Raw genomic sequence first — 22475 nt, forward strand, 5'->3', positions numbered from 1 at the left:
GTTATGTATTACATTATAGCACATACTGTATATTATGTAGCTAGACTAGACTATCATGCTCAATCACAAATGCATTAACTTGCCATTTCATAGGTTGCATTCGATTTTGCATCTCAGGAATAAACCACTCTGAATAGAGTTAGGGTTATCAATACTAATTCAAATTGACCTGCAATATAAATATTCTTGGTCAATACATCCACTCTCTCGACATTGTCAAAAAAAAGGGGGCAGCCAATTTGAGCCAAAAATAGTTGAAATGAACAGTTGAAATTGCAAATATATCAATGCCACACATCCATAATTCATTGTTTATATTTTGGTTGTGCTTTACTTAAGAAAATACCTAATTTGGCTAAATAAAAAACTATTCATTAAAAATAAATAAATAAGTAAAGAAATGGTGTCCCATAAATGTCCATGTGTATTGAATTAGAGTTTCCAGAAAGCTCTTAAGGAGAATAGGGGATTAATTCATACACCCCCGCAGTAGGATTACTTCCTGGAATCTATCATTTGAAACTTTGGTAATCCTGGATTGTTTTAAGTCCTACAGGGTTTTGAATTCTACATGATTAAACAGCGAAAAAACACTGATTATTTAAATGCTGGTGGTTAGGTCATAGAATCTAATCCATCCCAGTTTTACCCCATACTTAGGGCTAGGTAATAATGACAAAATTACATCATAACCAAAATTAGTACATATTGTATCGATATATTGCCCAGCTCTATTAAGTCACGTCAGAAAGGAAGTACAAAGCAATACAAACTTCGGACACAATGTGCCTTCATTTACCTTTCCAATTCATCATCCCCATTGATTAAGGCTTTTTGCACAAGTTAACACATTACTATTTGGAATAAAATATTATACAGACTGAAATACTAAGTCTGAAATACTATTAAGGTAATACAAAGTTGAAGAATAGCTGTTGAAATGTTCCCTTTCTTTCTTTTTTAAATGTTTGAGCTAAGCTTTCACCAATAATTGTTTGCAAACAGTGTTTCATGGATGTAGATGGACTATAGTTCAACATTATTTCTTTTTAGCCTAAAACTGTAAAATCTTTGAGCAATGTCCCAATTAGTTATGTTTCGAGTTTAAAGCAATCTTACATTTTGTACTAAATATGTCCTTCGTTATGTCCCATTACTATCTTCCTTGGGAACTCAATTATATTGCACTCACTATCACATATATTGACAAAACATGTACTGTATATACGACCAATGAATTTAATGTAAATAACTTTCTGTTCACATTCTGTTCGCCTAATTGTTTGGGCTACTCTTATTAAAAGGTACCTGTACATTCCAGACAATAATGCAGATGACATGTTTGCATAATACAACATTTCCTTTGCAAAATTAAGTATGTTAGATAATGAGAAAATGTTAACTATGTACAGAATTGCATATACATTTATAAAAAAATAATATCCTTAATTGTCACACTGGCATGCTGGAAGCAAACATGGCACAACTTCGAGAAGAAGCCTATTGTTTATATTTATGTAAAAAGGGCTTATGTACTCGAAATACATGAGGCTCTAAAGCTTTCATAAATTGCCTTACACTGCCTATAACACTTTTTCTCCTGAAAATCAAAGACAACACCCTCCACCCCTTGACAGCGGGTAGGGTACGGGACCTCCACCCCTTGACAAGAGGGAAGGGTACGGGACCTCCACCCCTTGACAGAGGGTAGGGTACGGGACCTCCACCCCTTGACAGAGGGTAGGGTACGGGACCTCCACCCCTTGACAGCGGGTAGGGTACGGGACCTCCACCCCTTGACAGCGGGTAGGGTACGGGACCTCCACCCCTTGACAGCGGGTAGGGTACGGGACCTCCACCCCTTGACAGAGGGTAGGGTACGGGACCTCCACCCCTTGACAGAGGGTAGGGTACGGGACCTCCACCCCTTGACAGCGGGTAGGGTACGGGACCTCCACCCCTTGACAGCGGGTAGGGTACGGGACATATGACAACCTCATCCAGGAGCTGCTAATTTTAAAGCTTAAAGGCTTGAGTCAGTAATCTCGACAAAATGTATCATGATAACAATAAGCAGCCCACGGCGACAAATAAACCACTGTGCCAAAATATGCGCACTGACCAGCACCTGTTAAAGCCTTTTGTGGTATGAACTATGCAGTCGCCTTTTGGTCATTTCTCATAGATTTAAATGTAAAAATGTGGTGCTGTTTTTTCTGATTTCTTTTTTAAGGACAGTGTGAAATTCTGTGACAATGCCCTTACAAGAGTTCTACAATAATGTATAAACCACTGAAATAGCAGCTTTCTGACAAATTACTATAGCAATGTGAGACTGGTTATGCAATAAGGCTTTGGAAGTTTGACGCATAATGCAATACTCACAGTTAATGTCTCCAGTGCCTAAATGCACAGATCACAATAACAAGAGAGCATCTATAAGATGCTGGGATTATGTTTATATCACAATATAACACTGTATAAGAAGGTGTTTTGAAGTAAAAAGTTACCATAAAACTTTGGAATACATTTTCCCTCGGTTATCTGTGGAACACCTAAATCCATACATGATTTATACTGTATAAACTGAGCACATGATTTCTTTCTCCAAAACATGAGAATTCACTTGGTGTGCCTGAAATAAAAAGATGTGGCAGGTTTCCTGGCTTTGATATTGTGTCACTTCAAAATATTGGTACGCATTTTGTGCTCCGTTAGAATACTGTAACAAAACTGCAGCCAAAGTAGGGAAAGGGAAAGGCTTATTGTAGGCCAAAGGGTGGTTTACTGTCAAGATTCTATCTCAAGATCACCGGCTGACCAACTTGCAGACATGTTAGTACTAGTCTGCAGTTGATGTTAGGATGCATCCTTGTGAGACATTCTGGAGTCTAACTGGCAGAATAATAGGCTTAGACCAAAATTAAGTCACCTTGACAGCAGACTTCTTGTGGACGCAGAGTAAGGTAATATAGGGTACACCGATAAAGGCCCATTTCTCATTAGGCCAGAACATGATGACAGGTCCTCGCTCCGGTGCCTCGGTCGCCACGTCAAAGTATGCAAAGCACACACAGCCCAAGTAGGAAGCCAGGCAAATGAGGATGTGCCTTTCGGAGAAAGAGAGTGAAAGAAAAAAACATAATTTCTACATCTCTGACAGGAAATTACATCTTCAACTAAAAGTAGCATTGGTTACTTATTTTCAGCAAGCAACACTGCCGTACAATGAATTAGGCTTAAGAGTACAAGGGAAATGGCCTAGCCCTTGGCCAATACCTGCTGGTGCAGGGTAGTAAATATGCAGTGAAAGATTAATAGCAGTACATGCCTACATGTAACTGCAGAAAACACAATATATTATTTTGTTTAGTTGCCTCCAACCTACCAAGCACAATGTAAGTAGGGAAAGTTGACAGAGGACCACATTTCACAGAATATCCTATCGCTGATCCAGCAGAGAAGTGCCAGAGCCCACCAAATCCCTGAGATCAGTCCCAGTTTGAAGACACGTGGGTTCTCACACCTGCAAACACAAACAGAATACTTACAAATGCATGCATATTGCTGTGCAGAGAAGCCTTAATGAGAGAATGGCCACAAGTCAGGCTGATATACTGTGAATCTGTCACTAAGACATTCATGCACAGTATTATTATCATTGTGAAAATATAGGTCAGTTTAACAAAACACTTACTGCTCTCTGGCAAAAAGAAAACCTCTACAGTCAAAAACACAAGTTGCATTGCCATCTGCAAGATAAGTAATGAACAGCAGAGCTACATGTAATAGCAGCCATGCATGTAAACAATCTTATGAAACATATCAGATGGTTCTTTTTTGACTTAAGAGTGCAGTGCACATAGATTTGCTTCGAAAATAAGTTTCTCTCCACAAGTTTCCACTCATGTGGAAACATCTGATAATATCTGTGGTCCTATTACCCGTTGTCTCTCTCTTGCATAAACTATCTTCTTCAAGTAGCTATTATTTTAAAAGTGAAACCAGCACTTTTCTTAAAATGGTACGAAGGGGGGATAAGTGCCTCAATAAGGGCCTCTAGGCCTCTGTTGAAAGTCATCTATGTGGAGACATGGTACAGGTATATAAGGTATATTATGATTATTATTTTTTTGCATACCTCTCGTGTTTACTATGTTTTTTAGAATGGACCAAGAGTAATGAAATAAAGAGATCTCTCTCATTTAAAGCACACATACAGGGCTCCTTCCTTTCTATAGTGGAAGCCATGCGAGTTGTGATTAACAATCATGTATAACCACATTCACTCAAGCATTCTGCTAAAGAACACTGCGGAAACAAATCTTACAGTGGTCCCTGTCCCTCCATCCACCAAGAGTGACATGTGCTAATCATCTATTCTTAGCCTTGTCCTCAGGCATACCAGTCAGAGACATGCAGCCGAGACCAGAGTCAAGTATGTACTGTAATCACAGGGAGATAAGGACGTGGAGGCAAACCATTGTATACTCTATTGACCCTATAGAACTAGTATAACATTGTGACAAACACATTGATTACATTAATTTAACACATGCTGTTTGATGAAAATGTTCCTAGGTTGTGGCGTATTAACTGGAATGAACCATGTACATCTACTGCACAGCTTGCCAAGTGAAACAAGTCAATTAGTGTGTGGTAGCAAGCTGTCTGTATCTTGCTAAATATACCCAGAGAAAACCTACACAATTCTGCCACTACACAATCAGAAAGAGGAAATACAAAAATAGAGACACGAAGGGCAAATAATACGTCTTTGAGGAAGGACAAAGACAGCAGAGTGTATAACAATATATTAGGTGTCACTTTACAAAGGCCGGCAGGTTAACAGGGAAAGAACAGAGCTACACAAATAATTTCTACCATTTGAAATGGTGGGCACATACTTTTAGACCTTTTTAGAAATAGGCTAGATTAAATAATTTCAATTGTATCATTTTTGTCTGGGCACCGTTCATGATCATGTGTTCTCTATGAAAGCACAAGAGTACAGAAACGGCACTAGGGTTACTCCCCGCAGAGATAGTGGAATGAGTAAACCATTTGAGGTAGAGATACTGTAACATAATGAAAGGCCAGCCCAGTCTATCCGGGGTTGAGCACTGTGGTGAAGATTCTTTCACACCAGGGAATGAAAAGGAAGATGCACTGTAAGATCAGGGAAGCAACGCAAGATACAGCCCAGAGATTAATGGGAGGTCTATTCTTATAGAGGGCAGATTATAAAAGGCAAGCTTTGCCAAGTACACAGTTGTTCTCTGCATTTAACCTGTCCAGTTGCTATTGAACAGCACCCAGGTATCATTTAGGGGTTCAGTCTTGCTCAAGTACACTTACTTCAATATGATACCAGGTGTTGTCAGGATCAAACCGGGGATTCCCAGTCCTGAGCCACTACTGTCCAAATAGGCGGATATATACTGTACTGTAATTCACTATTGACAATCCTTAAACTGTGAGACTATAACTATCATAATTTTACTTCATCTTAGATTATGGTCAATAATTCGGCAGCATAATACCACTGAGCTCAGGCTGTGTGTTCACTGTAATGGACTGCAAAAACGTCCATCAAGTCATTAGTGGTATGAGCAAAGGTCAGTGACCCTGTAGCCTTCCCTCTGTAAATACTAGCAGAAAAACAGTCTATGAGCAGTAGTCCATCATCAGCCAGGGCAACAGGAACTCTTGCTCACTTAGCAGAACAAAAACAAGCTGCTAATAAAGATGACTGCCATCGCGAGTTACGGTATGTCAAGAATTACATGCAGGTTAAACAATGGCTAAATGAGGGCTACAAATTTGAAAGTGGTGAATCAGGGATCGGATGTGGGGAAACGGAAAAAAACAGATCACGCCCCCAAGTTGCTGTAACATGGGCTAGAAGTAGAGAAACAAAGCACATTCGGAAGGATGGCAACACACATACCATGTATGTCCGGTTGACCCTTAAAATTGCTAAAAGGACAGAGGTATGCTGAGGCAGTGAGAGTACAATAGGTCAAAAGTGGTGCATGCCTAGACTCTCGTCTTGACATTGAGTAATTGTTAGTGCACTTTATCACAGAAGCCTGACAATTGCCTCATAATAAGGGTGAATAAGGTTTGCACAAACAGACTGACAAATAACTTTCACATTGCCCAGGCGGTGGCGTAACCGTCTGGGCACCCGACTGGTAATCCAGTCGCAGTGTGCCGCGGGTTCGACTCCCGAGCCCGACACGGCCTTTACTGCATGTCTTCCCCCATCTCTCTCCCGTTTCCTGTCAGCCTACTGTCTGTCCCTTCAAAAACCAATAAAAAAAGGCGTAAGCCGCAAAAAAATATCTTAAAAAAAAATATATATAACTTTCACATTGTATTGACTCTGAACTAATATACGGTACAAATCGTTCAGGGGAGTATTTTCCTGGTCCCCGGGGGAAGGGAAAATAAATTTACAACGTCATCGAGCTGATGGCTGCTCAGATGGCTAGCCCCAAGGGGAGGGAGTCAGGGACACTTTGACATGTAGACTGGGTGAGCTTGTCTTGTTTTCTATGCTTCCATTAAGATAACAGACCCAATATACTAACCTTTTGAGCTCAGTAATGAGCAGTGCAGTGCAAGGGATGCCCAGGGTCATTAGTGACAATGAGTTGATGACTGGCTTAACGAAGGCCAACCCAGTGGTGATCCCCGACAAGATGGCAATGACCACTTTAAACCGTGACCTGGATTTGGAAAAGCAACTTAAGTTACAAAACTTTGATGAACACATGTCAAATTCAATCAATGAAGTCAATTAGCAACTATTTTTACCAGCTGCTGTGTAAGCACATCTGGTCAATGTTCTCTCTGCGGTGCTTTTACACCCACTTGCTGTAGTTGAGACCTATGTTTCTCATTGGCTGTACTGACAACCTATCGTCCTGATTGGCAGCTCGTCTCTAGGCAACCACACACTTTTTGCGTCTAGCCGACGTCTCAGCCATGCTACCATAAGGTAGCAGCTGGTAATGAATTGATGTCATCAATTCTTTTACCTATTTTTTACCTATTTTATACTTATGGTGCGTTCGGACATGCGCACCGCGAGTGCACTCACGTATGCGCTCAGTGCCTATATCCGAACGTACCTTTGGTCTTATGATGGTGTACAACAAAAACGACCAATTTACAAGCTCACAACGCGTCGCACCAGCCTGTTTTTGGGCTATATTACACCCCCCACCCCCAAAATTTCACATGGAGATGTGCCCAAAATAAGGATGCCAGGTTGAAAGTTATGATTTTGATGGATATACTGTTATTATACTGTACCACTGTATAGAAGAACAAAATTAACAATATTGAACTTGGAAGGTTCAGCTTGAGGTGAGGGTGCAGGCATACTGGCTTTATGACAAAGGAAAAGAGAAGTCAAGACATGTGATGTGGTATTTACTGGTGTCAGCTATCTTGACCAGACCTATAATTAAACTGGACAGCCATACCAGTCGACACAAGATTAGAAAGAGTGACCAACAGTAAACTCAACAGACAAACTTGGCTCAGTGTTTGAAGGAAACATTTCTTGGCAAAACATACAAAGGAGAAGTTTGTTTCATCATGACATTATATTTAACTGCAATGGAATATGTTAGTTATAAATAACAGTGGAATCTTTTGTTTGTTCTGAAAAAAATAAAGTGCATTATTGAAACATCACAAGACCTTCACCTCTTAGTAAATGTGTACTTTGTAATGTGCAGACTGCAAAGACAATCCTTTTGTTGTACCATGTTTTGTAACTTACCGATCTTTCCTGAACATCCTGGGTAGGTACCTCTTGGGGAACCACATGCCAATGGCACACATAAGTACCCACAGGATGGCCAACTCATCCAGCATCTGACCAAGAAAGCTGAGCGTAGCATGAAAATATGTAGAACCAATACCTAGGGAAAAAGCAAATACAATATTACAAAACATACAGCAAAGGATGCTAAACAAACTTAATTTCAAGTGAATAAATATCAAAACCAGAATCATTGTAAAACATATATGATTAGGAGAACTATGTTTAGAAAAAGTATTTCACAAAAGTGTTTCACACTCAAATAAATAACATGGTTCAAGTGAAAATCTGTCTACTGTAATGTCACTGTAGTATATGGTATAGTAAATGTAGACAACATTAACCAACGTTAGACAAATCAAATATTTGGTCCAGAAGCATGTCAAATGTGCAATATATAAACTTTCACTTCTCAAGCCCATGATTTGGCTTATGAAATATGTATTGTATTGATTTTTTTAAGTAAAAGGTGTGCATAATGGAGTGTTCGCAAAATCATAGCTAAAACCATTTTGGTTTTAGCTATAATTTTAGCCATTAGCTGGTTTTAGCTATTAGCTACACATGAAGGAGTATGAATTCATATTTTTAAATTGTATGCAGAATGTCGTCCCCCCCCCGTTCTTCCTTGTTTTTAGTTATCAGGGTCCAACAGACCTGATATTATCTGAACGGTTTTCATAGGAGGCACTACAGGCGACTAGCATAGTTCTCATCAATGGTGATTACTGCCTCAAGTCATGACAACCTTTCAGCCCACTGGCTGAGATGTTATGGGCAGACATAATTGAAATAAAAAAGAAGGCGGAAAAAAATGAGTTAAAATAAAATACAGAACATTATTGGTAGCTATCCGACTACTCAACCTAAGTGATGAATATTATGTAGGCATCTTGCAGTTGGTCTGGTCCACAAGATTCGCTACCTAGATGTACCCGTCTAAATACTTCCTTAATGTCAACGAAGTCCACACCAGAAGGAGTTCAACAAACCATGTACAACCCAGATTCGGCTCAAACAAGGGTCTAAATTCATTTCGCTCCTATGCCACCAAAATGTGGAACGCCCTACCAACAGCCATATTTCCATGGCTACCAAAATTATTATTTTTTTGTATATATCCTCTCGTCATAATGTAAATAATATCCCAAGCGGCACACTTTACTACTTATTTCGATGGAAATAAGCGAATTAGCACAACACCCCATAGCCCATTCAATACAATGCAATTCATTGAGGGCTTATGGTAGGGGAAATAGCCAATAAGGAGTTTTTGCACAAAAAAACACCTGGACCTCTTTGGTGGGGACGTAACAACTACAAAGAAAGGTAAGAAAGCGTTCTAGCATGGAATTCTCCTTTAAGACACGTGAATCCCTTGACTCCTTCAAAACCGATCTCAAAGGGATCCTAAGGACGGCTGCAATTCGAAACTGGCCCCCGTAAAATAAAGTCTGAGTCCCCCCCAACCCTTACTGTATGTTTTTCCCTTTTTACGATTTCCTGTTTTATAGAAGTGTATGTCTCTAAATGTTCTGATGAATTGAAAATGGTGGACCCTGTTGTAAACAAGTATAATGCTTAACCATGGCCGTCCCGTGCCGACGCTACCTATACGCGCAATACGCACTGCGAGTAGGGCAACACGCCGAGGGGGGCAGCAAAATGTGCCAAGCCGACCCTCAAAATAACACATTTCTCTGCGGCTCTGCCGCATAATAACGAGCGGCCGTGTGCGTCCTCACAAACAGTGAAAATAGCCGATCTGGATGAGGAATAGCAGCACTCTCGTCGGGAGGGGGGGCAGCACAAATATCCTACAAGTAGGGCAACCAAATGGTCAGCTACGTCCCTGGTGTCGTCCACAGTAACAGTTTTTTGTATTGACTTGTGCTTTCGTTTGAAATGTACCCATTCTGCACACTGAAATAAAAATTTCAATCAATCATAGGCCTGTGGCCGCCTGTATGGGCTTGGGTAAACAGCTGCACTTTTCATACTAGAACATAAAACTAATGTCCTAGTCAGAGGTCATCCTAGTTCTAGAGACTCTAGTGAGGGAAAGAATGTGACCCTACATGGCTATATTATATTTATGTCCCAACAACAACCATGTCAATGAACCTCACACACAAAACATGTCTGCCTCTTAGTTAATGATGCAATTCAGAACATTATCCCATCATAAAGAGCACACATTCCTGGTTCAGTGCTAGATGTTGAAATGTGGACAGGACAGCCAACTGAGGACAACACTGTGTAAAGGCCAGGGACTTTATTCTGTAAGAACAGCTGTTTGGCAGTAGCCCAAATGCATATTTTTGCATCAACGCTGGAGTGTTTGTTTTTGCTTTACTTTAGTAATACTGGCTCAGTTTGCATGGATGATGCGCTGAGGTTTTGATGTTGAAATGAGACTGCTGACAGCTCTCAAATGGTGTATAAATCAATCATCAATTAAAATTGCACGATCAAGAATTGATTTACAATGTACAATTAGACAGAATTAACCTTCAGTTAATTACAATGTCAGCAGCAACCGTGTTACATAACTTATGTAACACGGTTGCTGCTGACATTCTTAACACATAAGCCAAGTCTTTACAGTATCTGACTTGACTTCCCATTAAAAGGTCACCCCTCAGGAACGGTCACCCCTCAGGAACAGAGGTTGTGGGAGTTGTCTCATGACAGTTTCCTATCCTTATCCTTGCTGACAGGGCAAGTGGTGTGTTTGCAATATGATTGAGATGGACAAAACACAGCCATCATCTCGTATGCCACTGACATAAAGTAACACCAGGATTCAAGAAGTAGCCTAAATGTGTGCCAACTAAAATCTAGAAAATAGTCTGTTTGTCTTAGTATGTTATTTCTAAGGGTCTAAAATAGCATTTAACATTTGCAAAGTTGTATCAAAATAGAATCACATTCAGGTATAAAATAAAAAGCAGCCCATAAAGAGATATGGTTACATAAAGACCATAAGCAAAGCAACTTACCAACCACAACTAGTAGGATCCATATTAGATATATCCCACTGTTGAAATGTGTTGCATATTGGCGGAACAAGCACATTAAAATAGGTGGTAAAATAAAAAACAATATGTTGCTGATCTGAAATGATAAATAAAAGAGAAAGAAAAATGAGCCAAAATGTTAGAGTGGAATTGAACAAGCAAATTATATGCTTGGCAAATGTGCAATAAATAATGTTCTATATGGGAAGATCTGAAAATAACCATAAAAATAGCTGTTAACATTGAACAGGAAACAAAATCGCATCCATCCTCCATCATCTTAAATAACCGGGAGACACAATATGTGAGGCTTGCTTAAAACTACCATCTCTTTCATAAGTTGAAACTTAAAATGAAAAAATAGCATAAACAAAGCATACATTCAGTTCATAAGTAACCACATAGAGAAGAACAGCCATCAAGTTTAGAATTTAGCAACGTATATGTGACAGCAAAACAAAGGAGCCTTGTGCAAAAACAACACAAACAAAGAAACGTATTTAAGGGGGAAAGACAAAAAAATGAAATAATAAAGTGATCACCACCACCAACCGTGTTGTAAAACTCAGCGATGCTGGGGTAGATGAGGTAATTGCCTTCACACCAGTCCACATCGGAGCTACCAGCCTGCAACTGGTCCCAAAAAATAAGATCAACGTTACTCATGTCTGGACTAGTTCTGAGTGTGACACAGACAGTGTGAACAGGACACCACCCGTTCAGAAGACACAGTCAGTCACTGTGTTACATGGAAGAAGAACACTGGCGTGTTTTTCTCAGAGACGGCCGGGACCCGGACCGGACCGGAGGAGAAGATTTCACGCGACGTCTTCAAACGCGATGCCTTTTGTAAATCTGACGATGCGATAACATAGCGAACACAGTTGCATTGCAGACCACTACTGCCATAATCCATTAGCCGGTGGTCGTGACGTTCAACCCCTATATACTTTTGACTGTTTGTGACAGCCACTGGCTGGCCAGCCCAGCTCAGGGACAGTCAGTGACAGACTAGTCGCTCGTTGTTGGCAGATCCATAAGACAATGAAGAGTTAGGATATTGAGGGGGCAGAAACCGAGCGCTCGAGCGCTGTTCATGCGGAGTTTGAAATGCATTGTTTTCAACGAGGGCGGCGCAAATAAGAGCTATGTTAGGCATGTGTGCAACATGACAACTGTTTTAAAATATTGTACAGTGACAACTAAAGTCTCTGTAATGTTTATGTTGTACGATTACTATAAAACAATCTAAAATAAAGGGATTTAAGATCATTAAAGCTGGGCTGTTGCCTGGGTCCAATGCATTTCTGCCTACTTCCGGTCCAGGACTTGTCCCTATTTGTGGTCCCCATTCTCAATAGAAGTCTATGTAGGAGAACCGCCATTGGACTGGCCCCATGAAGTGAACGGAGTTTTCGTAACTCCGTCTTACTCTATGGCTCTGGATGTTGGCACCCTTGACGCCAGCGCAAGCGCACTTCTGGCCAGTGTTGCCCGATTTGAGAAATAAGCTACGAAAACAAGCCCAAAAGAAGCCATTTGGAAAATAGCCGATCTACAATACATGCTCATTAGGTTTAAACAACATTAGGAAACATTACAAGCCCAAATAAGCATGTACGCTAGAAACAAGCCCAAAAAACCGCATACTGCAAGTAGGCTATTATTTATTTACTGGAAAGTCTGGTGACGCGTCAGACGCGAGGTAAATTTTTTCAAGCAACTTTACAGAAAACAAGCCCAACGTCACGTATAATAAGTGGACATGGCAACACTAAAACCCCAATTTGTACTACTCGTACCAGAGCCATCGAGTACGACGGTGTCGCACGCGCCGAAAATATCAGAGCTCACAAACTCACATCGCGTCATATCCGCGATGCGTTGTATGCTTCAAGCTTGTAGGTCTGCTTTTTCTGGCGCGCGACACCGTAGTACAACGAAGTGTTCTTAAAAAAAAGGGGGAAAAAAAGATTCTCGTCAAATTATTATAGCCATGATTTATATTACATACATTGCGTAAAGGCCGTTTTAAATTTAATAAATGATTTCCGTTTAAAAAAACATGTTATTATGTGTGTGTTTACAAATGTCCATCAAAGTATTAATAATATTGGGCATGAAATAATCTGAAAAGAGGAAAACGTACGTTATCGCGAGAAATGTTCAGCCTATGTGAGACAACGAAGGCGGATATCCGGTCTCTTTTCCGTGGCCTCTCGTTGGGCAGTTTAGCAAAATGAAGGTACAAATTTTGACTTTAATATTTATCTTTATATTCTCACATTCTCTATGAAATAATCCGGTATGATTGAAGCCCTGAATCTGCATGTTCTATATGTGTACTCTGTTGTGTGAAACATGGCTCTACCACTTCGGATGTTTGTTGATTATACACGGAGCTAGCACGATCCAGTGTTGAAAGGCAATGGAAATATGGCTGCCTAGTACTGCCAGAAAATGTGCACCCAAGAATAAGTTTAAAATAAGTTCTAACGTTTCATTTACTAACGGGTTGTTTATGCCATGTGATTTATGTTCAATCTAGTTATCGAATCGTACTAGTTTGTTTCAATGGTTGTGTAAAGTGGCTACTACTTAGCTTAGCAGAGGTGTCGGACTAACCTTACCGGCTGGACACTTATTTCCCCGGTGTTTCGCCATGTCGACGTGGTTTTGAGGTTACGCATAATTTCTGTGAAATTGGGGTTAGGCATCGTGTTTGAGGTTAAGGTTAGGTTTAAGCTTTTGTGACGTTAAAGGTTACGGACGTTTGCGTGTGTGTGAACATTCAGGTCCAGGATTTCCACCTACCTGTCTTGCTTGTGTTGTGAATTGGTAGCTTCCTGTTAACATTTCAGAGTTCTACCAAGAAGCTATGCAGATCTGACCTGCTTGTATACATGGCTAATTTACACCATGAACTAGTCTAACTCGAGAGTTCTAGGGTCAAGTTTCATTCGTCACTACACATAACAGGGACATGTGAAGTTTGCATGTTTTACCCAAACGTTTTGCAGCGTAAACAATTGTTGGTCGATTTGTGTTTGTCCCACAGCTGAACATATCTTTCCCAGCCACTGGCTGTCAGAAACTGATAGAAGTGGACGATGAAAGGAAGCTGCGTACGTTTTACGAGAAGCGCATGGCCAGTGAGGTGTCTGCCGACCCCCTGGGTGATGAGTGGAAGGTAAGTCAAGTTTGAAATGAATATGACACTGTAGATTTTGTATGCATACATACATGACTTACGTGTCATGTATTGCACATTGTAAGCACACCAGCAGACCCTTTGACTGCCCTGTAGTTTTAAGGGGGGATAGCGTGTTGCTATAGTAACCGTGGAGCTGCTTTACCAGATGCAACCTGACTTAACTATGTCTGAAGTTGAACTGCATTGCTCTCTCAATCACAAAATCTGAACTCCCAGCTTGGTAGACATTAAACCTAGCTAATGATAAAATACTAGTTAATGTTGAAATAGTTCTGCAATGTCAGACACATTTAATGCAGTACAGTAACATGTTCATGTCATCTGCTCATGCAGGGCTATGTGGTGCGCATCAGTGGAGGCAACGACAAACAGGGCTTCCCAATGAAGCAGGGTGTGTTGACCCATGGCCGTGTGCGCCTGCTGCTCTACAAGGGCCACTCCTGCTACCGCCCCCGCAGAACTGGCGAGCGTAAGCGCAAGTCTGTCCGTGGTTGCATTGTCGACGCCAACCTCAGCGTTCTCAACTTGGTCATCGTCAAGAAAGGTAATTATTACTTTTAATCAAATGGAGCAGCAAAAATAAATGGCCGATCTACAAGCATCGCAATGCTGTGAGCTTAATGATCGACCATTGCCTTTATTTTTTGAAATTTGAAAACGTATGGATGTTTTTCAACATAAAAACAATTGACTGTATGGCACTCAGCAGACCCTTTGACTGCCCTGGAAACAATTGACTGTATGGCACACCAGCAGACCCTTTGACTGCCCTGTAGTTATGAGGGGGGAAAGTGTGTTGCAAAAGTAACTGTAGAGCCTATTTCAGATACGACCAGTTTCTTTACCATGGCTGATTGGAACTGTAATTGCTCTCTCAAAGACTTTTATATTTGCAAATAATGTAGTTATTTGCAGTTGACATGTGTCTGCAGTCACTCCATATGACTAATCCTTTAAAACTAGCATACACCGGTAGCTCATGGTTTTAAACTTCTACTTATTAATGTTCATATTAGGGATGCTGCGATCTAGATTTTTCACTTCTGATCCGATATCGATATGGCAGCATCGATCGATATGAATCAGATACCGATCCGGTACACCCCAGATTTAAGTCTATGCTGTGTATTGGTGCTGCCTGCGACTAGCAAACACTGTTATGATCACGTGGCCTCTGCATGCTGCTACATGCTGAATCTGCTGTGTAGAAGTGCTGGATCGGAGCGTTAAATCAGTCATTTTCGCTGCAGTACGATTCGATCTACGTTATTTGGCTGATATCGGGCTGATATCCGATCTTCGGTCGGATCGCAGGATCCCTATCCCTAGTTAAATATATGCAACTGTAGAATGCAAATTTACAGCTTTTGTGTATATCATTAAACTGATGCATACATACAAAAATAAACTTTAATGCCCTGTGCTGACTTGTCTGCCTCTCAGGCGAGAAGGAAATTCCAGGACTGACTGACAGCACCGTGCCACGTCGCCTGGGTCCCAAGAGGGCCAGCAAGATCCGCAAGCTCTTCAACCTGTCTAAGGAGGACGATGTGAGACAGTATGTCGTTAGGAGACCAGTGACTAAAGAAGGTGAGATTTGATCGTTTTTTTTGCATGTCAGGTATTGCACATTGTAAGCACACCAGCAGACCCTTTCACTGCCCTGTAGTTGTTAAGGGGGGATAGCGTGTTGCTATAGTAACTGTGGAGCTGCTTTACCAGATGCAACCTGACTTAACCATGTCTGAAGTTGAACTGCATTGCTCTCTCAATCACTAAATCTGAATTCTCAGTTTGACTACAACTTGTATGCACCTTGTGTTAATCGTAGAGGGGGAAATTGCTTTCTTAAATTAGTTTTAAACTGATTCAAATTTGTTCAGATTTAAACAAATTCTCAGGATCAATATCAAAAATTCATTTGAAGCTATTGACAAGTTCTTTATGGCCACTAACAACTGTCTTTGTTCACTTCTTCCATTAGGCAAGAAGCCCAGAACCAAGGCTCCCAAGATCCAGAGGCTGGTGACACCTCGTGTGCTGCAACACAAGAGGCGCCGCATTGCCTTGAAGAGAAGGCGTACCCAGAAAAACAAGGAAGAGGCCTCCGAGTATGCCAAACTGCTGGCCAAGAGAATGAAGGTATGGGCTTATTCCACTGGAGTAGTGGTTGCTGTGCATTTAAAGTTAATTTGGCACACCAGCAGACCCTTTGACTGCCTTGTAGTCATTAAGGGGGGATAGTGTGTTGCTATAGTAACTGTGGAACTGCTCTACCAGATGCACCCTGACGTAATAATGTCTTGTTGAACTGCATTGTTCTCTCAATCCCTTTTACCGTAACATAGGAGGCAGGCATAACTGTCTGTTAAATACTTGGTTCCTTTTTAATGAAGTTTGTTGGTGACAAATACTAAGGCTAGTTGATGTGTATGTTCAGATGGCATCCTGTCACGTGACTTTTAAACCACCCAAAACAGGGCTGCACGAAATGCTCATTACTACTCTAATCCCAAATAAAATGTCTACTGTCTTTACAGTTATCTTTTTAACTGTAGGTTAATTGAATACAATTTGACTATAGTGCCAAATAAGTTGTCTGAGGAAGCATTCAGCAACGGTGGTCAAGGAGTAAAGACTGCAATAACGGTCCTGCTGCTGTATTTGACCTACACATTGTTTTTGTTTGTACAAACAGGAGGCCAAGGAGAAGCGGCAGGAACAAATTGCCAAGAGGCGCCGTCTTTCTTCCCTGAGGGCATCCACATCAAAATCTGAGTCCAGCCAGAAGTAAAAACAATGTGCTGAAAGAAATAAACGAATATGTGCTGAATGTTTGCCTCTTGATTTATTCCACTGTAGACTTTACTATTTAATTGTAGACTGAGATGCTCAAACCAAGACTAGGCAGCAAGCTTAGAGTTTTACACTTTGTTGCATGTGGCTTTTTCCAGTTATCACTGCTGTATTAAAGCGCTCAACTCATGGCATTGTGATGTGAGCTTGTGTATCGGCGATAACTGATAACCCATTCACAAGTGAAGCTTATGGTTTACATTGTATGAGATAATAGATTTTAGTAAAGAAAAACACTGAGCATAATCCAATGGTAAGAGGGTAAATTGGAAACAACTTGTTTGGTTGCAAGGTCTCGTGATAGTTTATTTGAGATGTCTTGCAGGGTAATGTAAAAACAAACATTTAGGCCTCCATAATTTAACTGATGACCATCTGGTTGATTATCCATAAGGGACTTTGGAGAGGGGTCCCAATTGCATGCGTGTACATTTATTCTGGTCCATGTGAAAAGAAATCTCAGCTAAGGCTGACATTTTTCTTGGGTTCTGTATACCAGTATTTGCTACAGAGTCTAGACAATTCGATACAGTATAATTCATAGCCTGCAGCTACTGGGATGCACATCCTGCAATGGACTTGTATGGATTTTGATGTTAACACTCAATCCTCCTTCAATGTGAATCAATAGAGTATGCGCATGCGTAAAGTGAATGGCACATCGAGAGGCAAAGGGAGTTTAACATTGTTTAAATGCAATCAGATATGACTTGTGTGGAAAAGTCATCTGTGTGGGCCAGAAAGTAGTTTTTTGCCACTAAGGCGTTCCTGGTTTGATGTCACACGCATGCCCGCGAGTTTTTTATTCCTATGATGGGAGGGAATTTGGACCGCACACAAGTGTTTATGCCTACGACTAGTACTAACTCTAACCTAAACATAACCGCAAGCAGGGGAGCAACGTACCCCTCACCAACCTTAATCCAAAAACTATTAAAAAAATCTGCGGTAGTAAAAGATGTGGCGGAGTGGTAAAACGAGCGCTCCTAAACCTGAGCTATCCTAGGAATAGCATACCGCCCCCATGTTTCCCATGTTTTTGGATTTGTGAAAACATTACACATCAAGCAGTCAAATAGAATGAATCACCTTTATTGAAAAATTGCATAGAATGTGTACATTTAAACAATCCAAGCCCCACCAAATAATCTTAGCATCAACACTAAAATAATTGCCATTTCACATTAATGAAGCTCACAAATCTTTGCCTTACACCCATTGTTAAAAACGGGTGGTATCTTAACTTTCCGGATTTGAGACTCGATCTGCTGGGGAACGTTGGTGCAAACTGCCTCCGCAAACCCATTGATGGAAATGTGGATCAAGTAGGTAAAGGCAGAGTCGATGGAAACTTGGACAACAACAGGCAGGATTTGATCTGACAAAGGTGTGATAAGGCTGTACATCTGCGACACAAAGACTAGAACACCCACAGCATGTTGATGGAGGTGCTGGGGTAGACTCCAGGTCGAAATCAATCCAGTCTGCATCTTGTGGAATGGAACTGAAGAAGACTCTACCCAAGAACTACCCAAGACCTGTTGGGCAAGAACAAAGATCAACCAACTTTTTTTATACACCCCACTGACCCCAGAAGTGGGTTACTGTGTGCTAGCGAGACATAATGAAGATCCATTATTATATTTATTACAGCTTTGTGAATAGACTGAAATTGCAGTTTACAGTTAAACCCTCAGTGTTAATTCATCCAAAAGTAACCAAATTGACCGATATCAAATCACTCACAATAATGCCCCATACCTCCTTCTGTTGTCTCTTTAATTGAACATGATCCTTCCAGTCCAAGACCTCAAGCCAGTTGTCCTGCAATTAGTTAAATTAATACGTTACATCAACACAGCTCAAAAGGTATACATGCGTCAGTTATTCTATGAATTTGAGTTTGCTTTGTGTGAATTAACTTTCCCCACTGTCATTTTATTACCCTCAATGTGAGTCAATGTCATCTTCTGTGATCAAGATTGTTCTCAAAGTGAGAAACACTAAGGACCCCCCAAAAGGTCCTTAAGGAGGTTCCATGGGGTGCCCAGCAAAACGGGTATGAATGCCGGTTTAACCACTTTAATTAATTTGTGGGTCCTTGACAAAAATGTTTGAGAACCACTGATCTAGATACCCAATCCAAATCCACTTTCCAAATCAATAGTGTGAAGCACCGACTACAGACCTTCACTGTGTGTATCTTGGAGCCAACTAGGTGGTAGGTTCTTCTACATAGCTTGGTAGTGAGGGAGAACAGTCGCACAGAGAAGCTGGACCTGACTGTTTTCAGATCAAAGCCCTCCACAGTTTTGTCTTCTTCATCTTCTGCAGCTGCGACAGGTGGGCATTATTGAAGTGGCACACACACTACAGTAAGAAATTGCATGTAGAAGACCATTACATGATCAATTGAACAATCTTTAAGAAATGAATACTTACCCATCTCTGCACTGGTTGGGGGAAGTGCTCTTTCTACCAGGGCCTCAGACAGGCTCAGTACAGAGTCCAGCTCCAGAGCAGCTGCAGTGATGGCTCTCTTAACTGGTGAATGCCTCCTAACAGCCGCCTTCCTGGAAGTCTGAACTGGAACTTGTGCCTGCAATTCCTGCATCATCCCAACAGCCCAGGAGATGCCGTATTGTACACAGTCCACAGTTCCATTGCCTGCGATGCTCATCAAATCCTTGGCCTCATACATCATATTCTTGGCACCGGCAGTGATCTGGGTGATATAGATAATGGCAAATTTAGCACAGAGATGGAACACAATTTTTTTGTTTGAATGAAACAAATTAAGTTACCTTCTCTGTCGGCTTATGGACTACAGGGAAAGTATTCTCAAGCCAGTCAAGACCTATACATGCCAGATCGTTTGCCATGGAAACTGGAAGTACAGGGAGGGTGAAACCATTATTAACAATCCTGGCAAATGTGAATTTGACTAATGACTTCGATTGATTGATTTATTCATTAACAGTTTGCAGAATTACAGTACATTTCAAGTACAACTCAATACAAAAACTGTTAACTGCGAGTGGACGACACCATAAAGCATTACACTTGTTTACAATAGGGCCCACCATTTTCAATTCATCAAAACATTTAGAGACATACGAATATAGCCAAAAACAGGAAATCATCATCATAGAAGAGGTAAACATGTTGTTGTGTTTCTTGTAGATCAGCTATTTGAACTATTTTAAAAGGTTTTTTAAAATAGTAAAAAATGGCAAAAAAGTTTAGGGATAAGGGGTGGCACAACATATAGTCCCTTGTTTGTGCCGAATCTGGGTTGCACATGGTTTGTTGAACTCCCTCTGGTGTTGTGGGTGTGGACTTTGTTGACATTAAGGAAGTATTTAGACAGGTACATGGGTATCATGATGGTGTAGCGAGATGCTGTACTCTGTCGTCAACCCTAAGCCATTTGAGCCTGTCAAAGTGGGCAGGGGTGAGGTGGGTTCGGGGAGTAAGGCCAAGCAGTAGCCTGACCAGTTTGTTTTGGGAAGTCTGGAGCCTTGTTTTAAGGGTTGTTGTTGTTTTAGAGGTGCATGCATAGTCGAAGAAACCTTGTACGAGGGCTCCCATTAGGGTCTTCAAGGTGTTTTTGTTGACCAGTGAGGAGATCCTGTATAGGAATCTTGTTCTTTGGTTGATTTAGGTTTAATGTGTGTTTAGTTCAATGTTTGTTTTAAAAACGCCATTGACAATGAAGGGAAAAGTTGCATCATCTTGTCCCTAACAAACATTAAATGCCATTAACAATAAAGAGAATTAATTGTTTGTTTTGACACCGTTTGTTTCACATCACAATTATGTCACCTAATCATCAATCAGTCCAGCATGACCATGCCGCAGATTTGCCAGCATCCACCTTGTGTTTGATGTGGTCGCTCAAATAGAGGAGGCATGTGTCGGTGGAGTGGGATATTCTGAAGCCTGCTGTTGGCTTACTTGGTAGGCAAGACAAACAGGTTGACCTGATTGCAGTACATCCATAACCATAATAACCTTGTGTCAGTAACAACTAACAAGTCTGCTCCAGCCACTTGTTGAACATGTATGTTATTGTCCATTGTGTGACTCCCTGCCAAGTGTATCCAAACCCTCACCAATGCCCAATAATAACCCAATCAGAAGGCTCATTTAATGTAATGGGTATAGATAGCCTAGTAAAGCCTACACGTTTTAATTCTAGATTATGCCATAAAGGCTATATAGATATACCATACATGCCAGGGAGATGCGTTTTAGAATTATCTTGATATAGGCTACCAGATAGATTTTCAACATGCTATGCTGCTGCATCTCATAGAATCTCTGAAATATGGTAAACGATAGCAAATGCTTACTTTGGAGCTCCAGTCTAATGACGACAGGCGAAACCATGTAAATTATGGCCTTCATACCATTCTCCACCACTTCACAGACTAGGGGATGTCTACCTCTGGTGTCCACGTACAAAACTGAGAGCATCGTACATGCCGAGTGAACCATCGGTAGTTTGAGTAATTTAAACACCACATTCTGTGAGGAAAGAAGTCAAAGGAAACAAACAAGATTCGACACCATGAGGAAATTATATAAAAGTAAAATGAGTATAAATAGCCTGTTGTTGCAAGTCTTAATTGCATATAATCAGCCAGCCTTATTGTACTCACCTGGTTAGAGTTATTCGTCGTCATATTTCACTACACTGTTGAAAAACAAATTGTCTTAGATAATCTTAGATTATTGAATATTAACTCTGCAAATAGGCTATACAAAATTCAGCTTTAGAATGAATTCACAACACACGTCACTATATCGCAAAATTCATATTGGATCAGGCTACTTATGGCCTGGGCTATGGCCATCCAGTTATCAAACACCTAGGCTAGGCTACATTGCAAAGTTTAATTCAGGTGAATCCACCAGATTGTTACTCACATAGTTTACCTAACGCGTTTCAGAAAGTGTTTCTCTTGTTATTCCCGCGGTCAACAACTAAATGACGGTCGGATATTACGTGAACTAATATATAGGCACGTGCCGGAAATATCAGCCTATAGCTGATAGGGTCTATTGGAAACAAGTGTAATGCTTAATTGGGTCGTCCACTCACAGTTAACAGCCGTTGTATTGAGTTTGTGCTTGAAATGTACTGTAATTCTGCAAACTGTTAATACATTTTTCAATCAATCAATCAATGTGGTCAACACATGAATGCAGATGGAGATGTTTGCCCCAAGCTGCTGTGTTGTTTTGAGCCATTACAGGTGTTGTTGACACAGCATTTAGCATACAAAATTGTATATTCACTAATATCTCAGATGAAAATGGCACACTATTATTTATTTATTTATTTGCACTCACTGATCCATAGGCCATATAAGTCTAAGTATTTTATTGTTGAGTCAGTTATAATGGTAGGCTACACCCTTTTAACCACTGATGCATTTTGTATGTTTGATGATTAGGCTGCGGCCTCTATGCCGATTATTAATGAACGATTGTTGTCTAAATAAAAGTTAATTATAGTTTGATACTTCATCCACCTATG

At 40.7% G+C, this 22475-nt stretch overlaps 3 protein-coding genes across 7 annotated transcripts in view; 1 reads left to right on the plus strand and 2 right to left on the minus strand.

Annotated features, from left to right (window-relative positions):
• acer2 (alkaline ceramidase 2) overlaps positions 1-13845 on the minus strand; it is a 14246-nt gene extending 401 nt beyond the window's left edge. Inside the window, exons 1-8 of one of the 3 annotated variants that reach the window (XR_013789889.1) lie at positions 13675-13845; positions 11413-11493; positions 10843-10957; positions 7799-7940; positions 6597-6734; positions 3389-3526; positions 1821-3110; positions 1-1621 (exon numbers count right to left, since the gene is read on the minus strand). The exon at positions 1-1621 is cut by the window's left edge and continues 401 nt beyond it. Coding sequence is in view for 2 of the 3 variants with exons in the window: in XM_079499645.1 (XP_079355771.1) it covers positions 2924-3110; positions 3389-3526; positions 6597-6734; positions 7799-7940; positions 10843-10957; positions 11413-11493; positions 13675-13716 (843 nt within the window). In the remaining variant the exon portion in view is untranslated. Of the gene's footprint in view, positions 3111-3388; positions 3527-6596; positions 6735-7798; positions 7941-10842; positions 10958-11412; positions 11894-13674 lie in introns of those variants that run through there. The other 2 variants (XM_079499645.1, XM_079499646.1) reach the window with 2 other exon arrangements.
• LOC306922227 (small ribosomal subunit protein eS6) lies at positions 12971-16907 on the plus strand. The gene is made up of 6 exons (XM_079499647.1): positions 12971-13105; positions 13919-14050; positions 14408-14618; positions 15518-15664; positions 16059-16216; positions 16773-16907. Exons 1-6 carry the CDS (start codon positions 13100-13102, stop codon positions 16866-16868), a joined length of 750 nt encoding a protein of 249 aa, XP_079355773.1. The 5' UTR covers positions 12971-13099; the 3' UTR covers positions 16869-16907.
• Positions 16908-18006: 1099 nt separating this feature from the next.
• LOC306922334 (perilipin-2-like) lies at positions 18007-21968 on the minus strand. Of its 3 annotated transcripts, none has more exons than XM_079499863.1 (8): positions 21863-21968; positions 21595-21629; positions 21286-21460; positions 19735-19817; positions 19373-19655; positions 19119-19264; positions 18692-18754; positions 18007-18468 (listed from the first exon to the last, which is right to left on the minus strand). In XM_079499863.1, the coding sequence occupies exons 2-8, from the start codon at positions 21616-21618 to the stop codon at positions 18115-18117; spliced, it is 1128 nt and encodes a 375-aa protein (XP_079355989.1). In that variant the 5' UTR covers positions 21619-21629; positions 21863-21968; the 3' UTR covers positions 18007-18114. The 3 variants fall into 3 exon arrangements, with proteins under 3 accessions (XP_079355989.1, XP_079355987.1, XP_079355988.1); XM_079499861.1 differs by having other exon boundaries at positions 18677-18754; XM_079499862.1 differs by having other exon boundaries at positions 18677-18754; positions 21595-21624; positions 21863-21941.
• Positions 21969-22475: the final 507 nt, after the last annotated feature.

This window comes from Electrona antarctica, assembly GCF_951216825.1.
Source record: "Electrona antarctica genome assembly, chromosome: 4".
Classification (NCBI taxonomy): domain Eukaryota; kingdom Metazoa; phylum Chordata; class Actinopteri; order Myctophiformes; family Myctophidae; genus Electrona; species Electrona antarctica.

What these genes read in the sequence shown, in the direction of transcription:
- LOC306922334 (XM_079499861.1), bottom strand. Translation starts at nt 21,618, where the DNA reads ATGACGACGAATAACTCTAACCAG. An exon ending in CGACGAATAACTCTAACCAG is followed by an intron (nt 21,461 to 21,594) that starts GTGAGTACAATA and finishes CTTTCCTCACAG; the next exon opens with AATGTGGTGTTTAAATTACT. An exon ending in CCCAACCAGTGCAGAGATGG is followed by an intron (nt 19,265 to 19,372) that starts GTAAGTATTCAT and finishes CACCTGTCGCAG; the next exon opens with CTGCAGAAGATGAAGAAGAC.
- LOC306922227 (XM_079499647.1), top strand. An exon ending in CTTGGTCATCGTCAAGAAAG is followed by an intron (nt 14,619 to 15,517) that starts GTAATTATTACT and finishes TCTGCCTCTCAG; the next exon opens with GCGAGAAGGAAATTCCAGGA. An exon ending in TGCTGGCCAAGAGAATGAAG is followed by an intron (nt 16,217 to 16,772) that starts GTATGGGCTTAT and finishes TTGTACAAACAG; the next exon opens with GAGGCCAAGGAGAAGCGGCA.